General features: G+C 41.6%; 1 protein-coding gene across 2 annotated transcripts in view; it reads left to right on the forward strand.

Moving 5' to 3' along the window:
- FAM120A (family with sequence similarity 120 member A) overlaps nucleotides 1–12126 on the forward strand; it is a 44074-nt gene extending 31948 nt beyond the window's left edge. The window contains exons 6-17 of one of the 2 annotated variants that reach the window (XM_072127816.1): nucleotides 547–578; nucleotides 1693–1976; nucleotides 3259–3343; nucleotides 4063–4287; nucleotides 4978–5152; nucleotides 5245–5515; nucleotides 6442–6556; nucleotides 6702–6911; nucleotides 7842–8025; nucleotides 9110–9248; nucleotides 9703–9802; nucleotides 10663–12126. In XM_072127816.1, coding sequence (XP_071983917.1) covers nucleotides 547–578; nucleotides 1693–1976; nucleotides 3259–3343; nucleotides 4063–4287; nucleotides 4978–5152; nucleotides 5245–5515; nucleotides 6442–6556; nucleotides 6702–6911; nucleotides 7842–8025; nucleotides 9110–9248; nucleotides 9703–9802; nucleotides 10663–10974 — 2132 coding nt within the window. In that variant the 3' untranslated portion in view covers nucleotides 10975–12126. The remainder of the gene's footprint in view (nucleotides 1–546; nucleotides 579–1692; nucleotides 1977–3258; nucleotides 3344–4062; nucleotides 4288–4977; nucleotides 5153–5244; nucleotides 5516–6441; nucleotides 6557–6701; nucleotides 6912–7841; nucleotides 8026–9109; nucleotides 9249–9702; nucleotides 9803–10662) is intronic. The other variant, XM_072127817.1, reaches the window with a different exon arrangement.
- The last annotated feature ends 942 nt before the right edge of the window (nucleotides 12127–13068 follow it).

Consider the following 13068-nt stretch of genomic DNA (forward strand, 5'->3'; position numbering starts at 1 on the left):
GATGCTGATAGAAAGGTCTGACGGAGCAGGTGGAATTAATTCACTGCTTAAATTGCCCTATTGGAACTTTTAAGTTCAGTAAGGGTGATGCGTTTGAACCTGTTTTTGGCCCGTTTTTAAACAGTCAGTTAAAAAACGCATGCGTTAAAAACCGTTTTTGACAGGTTATCTTAATTAAAACCGCATGCATTTTTGGACGGACTGCTTAAAAAACGGACCAAAAACCGGTTCAAAACGCCATGTGTGGCATCACCCTAAGTGTTGGTTGTAGTTTGGGCACACGGTCTCGAAATGGTTCGTCATCACTGTTCTAGTGTGGTGATGGGAAGAAAATTTGAATTACAAGAATTTTGTCTCTTAATTGGAATATAAAATACATATAAAAGTGGGTGATTCTCATAAAACGTAAGGTATTCATAACCCAATTATACATTGGTTAAAGGAAATCCCATGCAGCATTATATAAATAGTTTTACAGAGAAAAGGGTCTGTCCTTTATTAGTACATACCTGCTCATTTATGAGGATTTTTTTTTTCTCTTTACAGGAAGACCAAATCGAGGCCCTGGTATGATGCAGGTATGTGGTTTGTTGCTTCTTCTATCAAAAAAAATGAGTGGATGGTTGAGGATAGCCTGGTTAGCTGGTTTATTAGGCTGTTTGCACACATTGTGGATTGTCATGCAGAAAATCTACAAAAAAATCAGCATCAAATACTCATTTTTATGTGCTTTTTACATTTTTGTATTTTATTCGTGCCTTATTTTACCTTTTTTGTTTCACCTGATCTGACATAATTCAGTCTTGTCAAGGTGCAGATTTGATGTAGTTTTTCACACACCTAAGGACTTCAATAAAATAAACATATTAAAAGACACCTACCATTTGATTTGATGCATTATGAAGCAAACATACAGAAAATACTGCAGAGTGCTGTAGCTACACTCATGCAGGATCATATCTTGGTTAATTCCTGAGCTGAGTGGTTTTGCTGAAAAAACTATTTTAACATTCAGGACCTTGGGAAAGCTGGGTCAGGATGGCTGACATAAACACATTACACATTTGTAATTACAAATGAAGGTTAGTCAAGACATGACTAATCAACCTGAGCTGGATCACTCACACACAGCAGCTGGGGGATGGTGCAGCAATTGATCATTCTGTCTGGCAGGGAGAGCAGTGATTGCATCATTCTCTCCTGTAGAGAAAAACTCCCAGGCTAGGAGAAGTGCTGAAGGAGCCAGAGCTTCGTTATCATAATGCTATATCTGTTTTATCTGCAAAACCACTCAGCTCAGGGAAGATATGATCCTGCATCAGTGTAGCTACAGCATTCTTAAGGTATGTTTGCTTCATAATGCATCAAATCAAATGATAGGTTTCCTTTAAATTCTGTGAAGACATGATCAATATTTAATTTTCCGCATGATGCATTTTTGTTGTGTAGAAATTGTTGCTCCATGTACATGAGTCTTTTCATATCACATTTACTTTAATGCTGCTGTGGATTTTCCAAGTGTGCACATAGCCTTCAGGATCTTAAATGCAAGCTTACAGTGGTGGGGTCGTTAGGATGCAAAGTATAAATCCGAAATGCTTGCCAAATCTTTGTAAACTTTCCATCCTTGAAGATTAAACTCTATATATGTACATATGCAGTTTTTATATTTGATCTGTGATCTATTTACAGGGACCACACATGTCCATCCCTGGAGGGGCTCCCAATAAAGGTCCATACCCGTACAGCCTGCCCGAATCCGCCATCGCTGTCAATCCCACAAACAAAAGTGTGTCGGAGCAGAACAATTACAGTAACATTCCTCATGAAGGCAAACACACCCCTCTGTACGAGCGATCCTCTCCCATCAACCCAGCGCAGAGCGGGAGCCCAAACCATGTAGACTCTGCCTACTTCCCACAGTCATCTGCTTCATCCTCATCCGATAATGACGATGGCAACGGAGGAGCCACCAAGTGAGTTGTCCTTATATCTTCTCAGCTGGTGTTTTCATGTACAGGCAATAAACCAAGGAAATCCTGTCCATACACTCTACCAGTGATGTATGGGCATCGGTCTCCCCTTTTTTACAATTCCCTTTTATAAACCAGCTGGTCCAAGCATCTCACATCCACTCTTCTCTGTTATTTATTTGCATAGTATTAACCCCTTCCTGGCGCCCTGTACTATTACGGGTGCATAGAGAGGGGGCTTACAGGCTGAGCCCTCTGCATAGCTAGTATGCCTTTGCTGAATTTTTCAGCAAAGACTTACTGGTTACCCGCGATCGGTGCTAGCGATCAGTGTTATCCCATCGATTGCCGCTAGCAAAGCTGCCACCGCCGCCATCTTGTTGGAGATCGCCGCTCCCCGTGACGTCATTTGGGAGCCGCAATCTGTTGCCATGACAGCCTCTGGTCTTCCGAAGACCCGAGGCTGTCTCGTTTTAATTTATTCATTACAATGTGCGATTTGCACATTCTAATGAATGAGGTGGAAAATCCCCATATACTGCCATACTGTATATTTTTTTCAAAGTTAAAAAAGGCACTTTTTTGCCATTTTGAAAAATATAAAAAATTTGTTAAAAAGTGATCAAAAGGTCGTACAGTCCTAAAAATTTTCGCTGCATTTGGAATTTTTTTTCCTGCTTCCCAGTACACGACATGGAATATTAAAATACCATCACTATGAAGTGCAATTTGTTAGGCAGAAAACAAGCCATCACACAGCTCTTTACGTGAAAACAAAAAAAGGTATAGATTTTTGAAATTGGGGAGTGAAAAATGGAAATGAAAAAACAAAAAAAGGGTCTGGGGTCTGGTCTTTATGGGGTTAAAGGAGTTGCCCCCAACTTCAGAGGTTATCCCCACCTTCAGAGGTTGGTCCAAACCTTACTGATTAGAAATCTATACCCTGTGCTGTGGATTGGGAATAAGTTCTGAGACAAACCCTTTAAATGGTTATTTCATCCTTCTTGTTTATTAATTGATCACCTTACTTTGGGACTTTAAGTATCACAACACCAGTGAATATTGATCGCCTGCAGAGACTACAGTGTTCTGTGGTCTCTTCACGCGTCACCGAGCACATAGGACAATGGCCGTACCTAGTTTTGTACACTAAACCCATTCACTTAAATGGAAGCGAGCTGTAACCAGGACACATAACCAATCGAAAAATTTATATGAACAAGACCTTACTTTATTACACTTTTATTATTACATTTTTTTTTTCAATTTGTTCTTTCTTTTATAGCCACATCAGCGGGACCAAACCTGAGTGGGATAAAAAGAGTAAATCACCTGGAAAATCAAAGAAGGATGCTGCAGACCAAGCCAAGGTAACGTTACCTCGCTTCCCTACTATGACAGAGAGTGGAGAATAATGGGATACAGGCGGTCCCCTACTTAAGAAAACTCGACTTACATACGACCCCTAGTTACAAACGGACCTCTGGATGCTGGTAATTCCCTGTACTTTAGTCCTAGGCTACAATAATCAGCTATAACAGTTATCACAGGTGTCTGCAATGAAGCTTTAGTGTTAATCCTGATTCTTATGACAACCCAACATTTTTAAAATCCAATTGTCACAGAGACCAAAAAAGTTCTGGCTGGGATTACAATGATAAAATATACAGTTCTGACTTACATACAAATTCAACTTAAGAACAAACCTACAGACCCTATCTTGTGCGTAACCTGGGGACTGCCTGTATTTCATTGTTATTGGAACATGATACAAGTGGGGTTAGTTCTGCATGTATTTCCATCTTTGGATTACATTGATGTGTCTGTTCATGCACCTTAGATAGGCCTGTTCTAGTGTGAACAGTCACTGATACCTTTGGGTGCAGAGTACATCTTATATGTAACGTCAGCTTTAGATTACTCATGTAGACATAATGTAAAACAACGTTATAAGCTACATTAAAAAAATTATGATTGAATGTGGACATAGTATAGAAAATCTGTCTGGATACATGAAGGGTCTCCAAGTTTATAGAGATGATTTTCTAATAGCTCATTTACTACCATTTTCTTCCCTTCCTTTACACAGACTGAAAATCCCTCGCCTGCTTCATCAGGATCCAAGGCCACAGACAAGAAACCAGGAAACCAGGGGGGTCTACAGATTCCTTGTCTTCTTTCCATGCCCACCAGGAATCACATGGATATCACGACTCCTCCACTACCTCCCGTGGCACCTGAAGTATTGAGAGTAGCAGAACATCGCCACAAGAAAGGGTTGATGTACCCCTACATTTTTCACATCCTGACAAAGGTAAACATAGACTCTGATAATTGTATGATGGAGTAAAATAATGGGGTTTTACTATAGATAGAAAAATAAAGGATTCAGTGCATGGAGCTCAACAGGTTGGACCGTAGCTCCTGCACACAGTGGAATGATGGTGCTGGGTGTTGACCCCCCCCAATGATCTGATATTTATAGATCAGGAAGATACAGTCTGCAGTATAAAAGTCCCCTAAAATTTGATGTTGTCCGCCCAGCTTTCACAGGGCCTGGTCCAAAACGATTAAGCAGAGCTGCTGTGTCTGCTCAGCTCAAGTACAGCTCTGCCCCCTCAGGGGGTCTCAGATAAAGTCTCAGTGATGTCTTTTCACTCCCTGTTACAATGAGCAGAGCAGGTCTCCTTCTGCACTTCCTGCTGCTGTATTACACAGTGGGAGGAAGGGGAGGGGGAGACATGTTCTGCTCACTTTATCGCCCACTAGAGCCACTCATACTCACTAGCATAATTTTAAATGTTGATTTCAGATGGAGGCCATGGATAACAAATATAAGAATTATACCACAGTCACAGTGCTTGAATCTATGAGTAATGTCCCTGGTTTATCCATGCTCGATTTTAATGGTAGATTTAAGTGATTAATCGGCATTGCATGTCACCATAACATTTTGTAACTTGCTTTGTTTGTAAACAAAATACATTTTGATTTTACTAAAAAGGGAGAAATAAAAATTCCAGTCACAATTGAAGATGAAGTCAACAAAGACCTCCCTCCTGCCGCAATTCTCTACAGACCAGTGCGCCAGTACGTCTATGGAGTCCTGTTCAGCCTGGCGGAAAGCAGGAAGAAAACGGAGCGTCTGGCATTCAGGAAGAACCGAATGCCTCCAGAACGTAAGTGCTCAAGAGTAAAAAACGAAACAAAGCGATCAATTATCAGTGACCCCTTTGAGCCCGGTGTTTAGATACTGTCTGTTCTATCTCAGCGTTCTGCATGTACCCTGTAGATTACCCAGTCATTATTAAGGAGTGGGCCGCATACAAGGGAAAGTCTCCACAGACTCCAGAGCTAGTGGAAGCCCTTGCTTTCAGGGAATGGACTTGTCCTAATCTGAAGAAACTCTGGTTGGGAAAAGCAGTTGAGGACAAGAACCGGAGGATGAGAGCTTTCCTGGCATGTATGAGATCCGACACACCAGCCATGCTTAATCCTGCCAATGTGCCCACTCACCTCATGGTGCTGTGCTGTGTTTTACGGTGAGTAGCTTGTACTTCTCCTGGCATGTGTGTGGCACTACGTTATATTTTATCAATTGTTAAATATATTACATGAATATTCTCACCAGTAATGTCTCCGTGCTCTTTCTCGATGCTGCTCTGATAACAATTCATAGTAGCGTCAAGAAGAAATATCAGCTACTTAGTTTTGTTACTACTTAAAGGGGTTATCCAGGTTTAAAATTTTTTTTATGGCCGGGCTGGGGAGGGATAGTTAAACATAATAAACATGGACTTACCTCCTCCGGCGCCGCCGATGTCCCGCGCCGCGGTCACTTCGATCCGTGCCCCTGTAAACAAACAGGGGCACGGAAGCCACGCACAGGGAGCTTCCGGTCCGCGTTGTGGACGGCTCCTCCCATCTGTCCCTATCTCTTAGCGTTGTAAGCGCTGGGAGATGGTGCGCATGGGAGCATCCGGCCGGCCGGAAGCTCCCTGTGCGCCCTTCTACTGAAACCGGCGCACGGAGAAGACGGGCCACGGCGCGGGACATCGGCAGCACCGGAGGAGGTAAGTACATGTTTATTATGTTTAAATAGCCCTCCCCAGCCCGGCCATAAAAAAAAAATTTAAACCCGGATAACCCCTTTAATACAACGGGATACTACTACTTGCTACAGGTTCACTATTAGCAGTCTCTATAGGGCTAACTTGCTCAGCCTGGAGCCTTCCATCGCAACGAAGAGCTGTAAACAAAGTTCAGGTAGACTCCCGGTATCCCGCTGCCGCTGAAAAGGAGTCAGGAGCCATCGATGCTGCATTGCAGAGGTGCTAGGAAAACTAGACCAGCAGTACCCTAGACGCACAGATAGGATAAATAGGTTGGGCAAGATAACATCATTAAGGTGGGAGTATTACTTTAAATATCTTGCCTACACTAAAATACAAAGCATTTCCTTTTGCAGGTATATGGTGCAGTGGCCTGGCATCAGAATACTCCGCCGCCAGGAACTTGATGCCTTTCTCACCCAAGCACTGTCACCAAAACTGTATGAGCCTGATCAGCTTCAAGAACTTAAGGTAAATGCACTAAATTTACCGGCGGTGTATAGTGCACATAACCTGCTGCTTTGCCTTCACATAGCAGTCACATAGCGGTCACTATAGTAAGTAGATCCAAAGTTGGTTGCCTGTTCCCTTTTAATCAATTATCTTCTTGTTACAGATTGATAACCTGGACCCCAGAGGGATTCAGCTGTCTGCCCTCTTCATGAGCGGAGTGGACATGGCTCTCCTGGCCAACGATGCGTGCGGACAGCCCATTCCCTGGGAGCACTGCTGTCCCTGGATGTACTTTGATGGGAAATTGTTCCAGAGCAAGCTGATTAAAGCCACCAGGGAGAAGGCCTCACTAATTGACCTCTGTGATGGTCAGGTATGTGACCAGAGCTCCAGGTGAGACTTTGAGAAAGCTGTAGCCCTCTAAATTGTAGGGAATCTAGACTAGACATGACCCGCGAGTCTGAAAGAACTCAAGCAAACTAGGCAGGTGCATTGTTACTGAGAGCAGGTTGCAATCGAGCTAGAGAAGCTCTGTAACACATATAGCTCTATAGTATTAGGAGCAGGGCTCTTGTGTAGAAATGAGTACATGCTGACCGTACTCTTGGGAATGTCCTGTTTACTCCTCCCACACGCAGTGATTGACATTGATAGTCCTGATTAACCCACCCACACTCAGTGATTGACAACGAAAGTCCTGATTACTTTGCCCACACACAGTGATTAACAGTAAGAGTCCTGATTACTTCGCCCACACACAATGATTGATGTCTTTCCTTGTGTCAATGTGTTCACCCAGAATAGTGTCAATCACTGTGTATGTGTGGAGTAACGAGGACTCTCTGTCTCTCCCAGGAGTCCTGTCAGGATTTACTCATGTTAAAGCCTCATGCACATGACCATATGGGGCCCCTTGTGGCCATATGACTGCCCCCTTAGAAGTCTAAAGCACCTGGTCATGCGGTAAGCACTCAGTGTCTCGCTGGACCTTTGCCAAGCCAGTTAAAGGACATGTCCTTCATTTTGCTGTATTTTTCTGGGTGGGGAGGCTTTAGGGGTTCGCACACCTTCTACACACAGCTATGTGAATGAGGCCATACTATTAAAAAAAAAAAAAAAAAAACCTTAAAATTTATAGCACTACTGAGTAATTGACCTGATAAATCGGGTAAGAGACACTAGTTGGTCAAAATGAGAGTCCTAATGATTATATAGGATAAAGATGACCTTTGCCCTCCAAAAATCTATTTATTTTTTTGTATGGCAGCAATGTTAATCATCATCCTAATTCTTTCTCCGGCAGGCAGAACAAGCTGCCAAGGTGGACAAGATGAGACAAAGCATCCTGGAAGGCTTGCACTTTACCAGGCAGAACCACCCACTGCCATTCCCACCGCCGCCCGCCATGCCTTTCTACCCTGCTGCTATGTATCCACGACCTTTTGGACCAATGCCTCCACCTCCAGGCAGAGGGAGAGGATTCTCTGGTTAGTCTGTGTAGTTAGCAGATGTTGATTTGGACCTTCTAGGTTACATAAAAGTTGCAGCTCTCTGTGAGTCCTGTGCGGCTCTGAGATCACTACAGTATTATATGAAAACTAAAGCCAAACACAATGGAGGAAAAGGAAAGTTGAAGGAAATCCTGAAAATCCATTATGATAAACCAGGGACACTTCCTCATAGATCCAGACACCGGAATTTTCTTAAATTTGTTATCCATGGCCTTCTAAAATGAACTTTTAAAATTATGCTAATGATCCAGAAGGGTTCTGGGGGTGTAACCAGAGCCTCTCCATGCTTCACACGCTGTTACTCTCCCCCACTCTGTGAGATTACTGCAGGCAGCGAGAAGGGGTAACAGAATGTAGAGCTTGAGATTGGAGGTGCTCTGGTAAAGCCTCCAGAGCCCTTCTTACTCTTTAGCATCATTTGAACAGTTGATTTTTAGCCAAAAAGAGTTCATGGATAACACGTATAAGAAGATTACCACATAATTTTAGTTTATCAAAATTATGGCCTCCTATGTGCTCCTGCACAGTGTAACAGCCTGTGAAGCTACAGTACGAAGAGGCTCAGGTAATGCCTCTAAAGCGTTTCTGGCTCATTAGCATGAGTTGATTTTAGAAGGAAGGAGGCCATGGATAAGAAATATAAGAAGATTCCCACAGTTACAGTGCCTGGATTTATGAGTAAGTGTCCCTGGTTTATCATGATGGGTTTTGATGGTAGACTTAGTATTAGAACCAGTTAAGATTAGGTTAGGTATCACTTATTGTGAGTAAAACAAACCACAACAGACTGTACCTCTGTTTAGTCGCTGGAAAGTTTTGCACCTGTTTTGTGCTTTGTGACCACAATAACTGATGCATATAAGTTAAGAGACCTAATGGATATGTGAACTGGGCCATAACATTTTAGAATTTTCCAATGCATAACCAATAAAAATGTGTGCAAATTACAGCTTGAATGTCTGCTATTGAAGTTTATTGGTATCCTACAGTTCTGTAGGGGCCTATCCTAAACCGCATGTCTAGTGCTTTTAATGCAATATATCTGTGTCTTGTATTGTAGGAGTCCAGCCCATTCCTTCTCAGGGAGGGAAGCTAGAAATAGCTGGGACAGTGGTTGGTCAATGGGCCGGAACAAGACGTGGCCGTGGCAGAGGACCGTTTCCGTTGCAGGTGGTTTCTGTTGGTGGACCAAATAGAGGGTATGTGTAGTGTGGCTGTATGTGTACATGGTAATACTCCCCGATGGTTATAGCGTCAGTATAATAAGCCATTTACCAATGTATTTATTACCTGTTTGCATAGAATACTGCTGATATCCCATCTCGCTTGCTTCCAACCTTTCCTTTGCTTATCAACTACAACTTCCAAGCCATGACGGATGCAATAGATGGCGTAGAGACGTATCTAAAGAGCCACCAGATTTATCATCCAGGATAAGCCACTGTAATAAATATGGTGCTTTATCCACATTTACACTGTCTGATTGTCAGACAGGCTTAGGAAGTCTGCCCCAGTGTCCCTAAATCTTAAAATTAAATGCCTTCTAAATAAATGCTTTTTGTGTAAAATTATTTTTTCAATTATTATTAAATTCAGGAGCGTTCTTGGTACTGTAGCAGATATTCTCTGATTTTAATCCTGTACTATTTTCAGGCGCCCCAGAGGAGTTATATCAACCCCAGTTATACGAACCTTTGGCAGGGGGGGCAAATACTATGGAAGAGGAGGATACAAGAATCAAGGACCATCTCAGGTATGTCTTTGAGGCGTTCTGGAGGACTTCAAGGGAATACTACGTATAGTAAAACTGCAGTCAACTAAAGATTTTAGAGGAACCTGTAAAGATGTCTCCTAAACCCTAATAGTGCTCTATACATAAGTATATACTTGAATGCCAATGGAAAAATTTACTGGCAGTAACAAGACACACAGGAGCTCAGTGCTGCATACACATACAGCTCTGCTTCATCCATTCACTCACACACATCCCTGCTACATGCATCCAACGATACATTTATCCATTCACACACGCACAGCCCTGCTCTATCCATCCATTCATACACAAACCTACATATCTCTTCTACATAACTAGTCCCAGCATCAGAAAACTATCCCCCCCCCCCCCCAGGAAAGGGTTTAAGGACCTTGCTGTGATGCATTAAGCATGTGATCAGCTTTTGACATCACTTTCTGCATCTATTATTCCTGCCAAGACCGAGAAGGAGACAGGAGTGCTGAGGCTCTGCTCTCTAAGATCATGTAAAGCGCTTTGTCAGTGCTTCACCCGATCTCTAGGAAAGTGGTCAGGAGGGTCTGGCAGTGCTGAATCCACCTGCCCACAGACTATATAGGAAGCAGGAATGTTTCTTGCTAAAATCTGCTGTTATGGGCAGAAAAGGATGCTATGTGTATGCACAAATAAGCATGCAAGTGCTTTGTGGTTGAGCCAATTTGGCCACATTCAGAGCTCTCCTATTGAGTGAATAATGTCTTTTCTCGTGGCACCTGTGGGCTGCATATGATTATTTCCATCCCAGTGTACATCAAATTCTCATTATTGCATTATTTGAGAGATTCCTGATAATACTTTCCTATCTGTATATCTGCCTATAGACCAAGCCAGCATATGCCACTTCCGCAGCCGAGGTGGCCAAAGAGCTTAAGACACAATCCGAAGACTCCAAATCATCCGCCGTGTCTTCAGATGGATCTCTGACCGAGAACGGAGTGGGGAATGAGGAAACACAGGCTTCCCAGATAAATGGGGGCTCAGGAGATGTCCGGCCTTCGAATCTCTCTGAAAGTGCCTTAAGCAGTGACTCTAAACAGTGCAATACAAATCCTCACATAAATGCACTAACTCCAGACAGCGGGCGCCATGAAGAGGAGACTCTCGAGGCGGCTGTCTTACAAAAAGAAGAGTAAAACTTATTTTTTTCTAGAGGGTGAAGGATGTTAGACAGTTCAGGGTTAGGAATATCTGGAAAGATGGAGAGCCTACAGTTACGTACATTTTTTTTTCCTTTCCGTAAGCGAAAAATGAGGATTTGGAAATTCGGATCCCTCTTCTGAAGTCAGGCTAAAATAAATAAATAAAGGAATAAATAAAGGAATAAATAAGAATAAATTTAAAAAAAAGAGAAAAGATTTTATTTTACTTTTTTAACCAGTTTGTAGTCAAAATGCTACGGGGATAGATCGGCGCTGAGAATAAGAAGAGCATTTGACTCCCATTCTTAAAGGAACCATACACAAGGCATAAAAACTGGTTACAACGACGACAACAAGAAAGACGAAAACAAAACCGCTTGTTCTGTTTCTTGCGATACCAGAACACAAATTTTTAATTTTTTTTTTCCGGCAGTTTTTCTTTTCCGTATAAATATATATATATATAGCTTAAATATAATTTGTAGTATCTGGCACCATATGTTATGCCATTATATTTGATTTTACATTACTGTGTCACCAGAATTAAAAGTAAAAAAAAAAAAATAAATCAATCAATCTGGCACGTTAGTTTCCAGATGCTGACACTGAAATATGGCACGAGCAAATTTTTTTATTTTTTTTTTTTCATTATAACTTCATCGCTGTTGACGTGTTTTGTTTTTTGTTTTTTTTCCTTTTTTTTTTCCTCTCTAATAAGAGGTGCAATTTATCGGAACACAAACATTATAGCTGATTTTTTTTGCTGATATTTTAAAGACTCATTACTCATTACTATTCAAGCAAGTTAGAAATCAAAGGGGGGAAAAAAAATAACTTTTTTTTTTATTTCCCCCCCGAAAACCGAGACAAACGGGCGTTCTCTCAAAAAGTTTTTTCCGTGATACTGTTATACCATGCATCCGTGATTCAATGAAGTTGTGTGGTTTTTTGAATCAGACGTGTAGACCATTAGTGCGACTATTGACCTGCATGGTTCATCATTTTTAAGGTGTGTAGTTAATATTATGCATGTTCTTGTCCTATTTCTACCATTCTTACGAGTTCTGTGCCCATCCGCAAAACAAGAAGACAAAAAAAAAAACTAATAATCAGTACTAGTTCTATGAAAGATGTTACTTATGTTTAGTCATTGACTGATCTCTCTCTCTAACCTTTAAAAAAAACAAAAAAAGATTTTGTGATTATTGACCTCTGTTGCATTTATCCTGAAAAACAAAAAACAAAAAAAATGATTATCTAGCCGTTTAAATATCAACGTTTTTTCCCTGGTGTATCCATTGCTGTATTGCATTATTGTTCTTTGTTGCTGTTTTCACATTAGAAACTATGAATTCTGTGATGAAAAGAAATCATAAAGTGCTTTGATCTTTAATCCTTCCCCCCACCCCCCTCACTTCTTTAGCAGGACAGGCTCTCGCTGCTTCCGGACATCTTTCTCCTTTTCGGGAATGCAGCCTCTTCCTTCCGCAAAGTACAAACCTGTATCATTTTGATGTTTCTGTTAGTGTTTCCAAAAAAAAAAACTTTTAAATGTACTTTTTCGAAAGAAAAAAAAATATCCCAAATCACTTTCTTTCTCTTTGTTTTCATATAATTCTCCTGATGCTCTTCATCACTCATTAGTGATCAGAAATGAGGTGTAACTCCCCCATTCCTTGCCCGCAAGAGCTGAGTAGGTATTTTTAATGTAAGTTGAAAGGAGTTTTGCCCCAACTCATGGACTGTGCAAGAATGAACTACTGTTGGCTTTGACTGGAAGTCGGTGGATTGTGGTGCGTAATGTTTGAAGGCTATTGAATGCAACTTACAATGCTTAATAAAAATCTTTATTCTTTTAGTATAAATCTGGACTTTTTGTGTTGTTTTTCTTTGTCATGGCTTCTCTTTATGGTTGGCCTTTAATTAACTTACTCATGGATCCAAGCACTGTGACTGTGGTAATCTTATTATGCTAATGAACCCAAAGGGCTCTGTGGGGCATCACCAGAGCCCTTCATGCTGCAGTGCTAAAACTTTCTTAGCTGCCATGAGATTACAGCAGGCCGAGGGGAGGGGGATGCAAACTGG

The sequence above is a fragment of the Engystomops pustulosus genome, chromosome 10, assembly GCF_040894005.1.
Source record: "Engystomops pustulosus chromosome 10, aEngPut4.maternal, whole genome shotgun sequence".
NCBI classification, from domain to species: domain Eukaryota; kingdom Metazoa; phylum Chordata; class Amphibia; order Anura; family Leptodactylidae; genus Engystomops; species Engystomops pustulosus.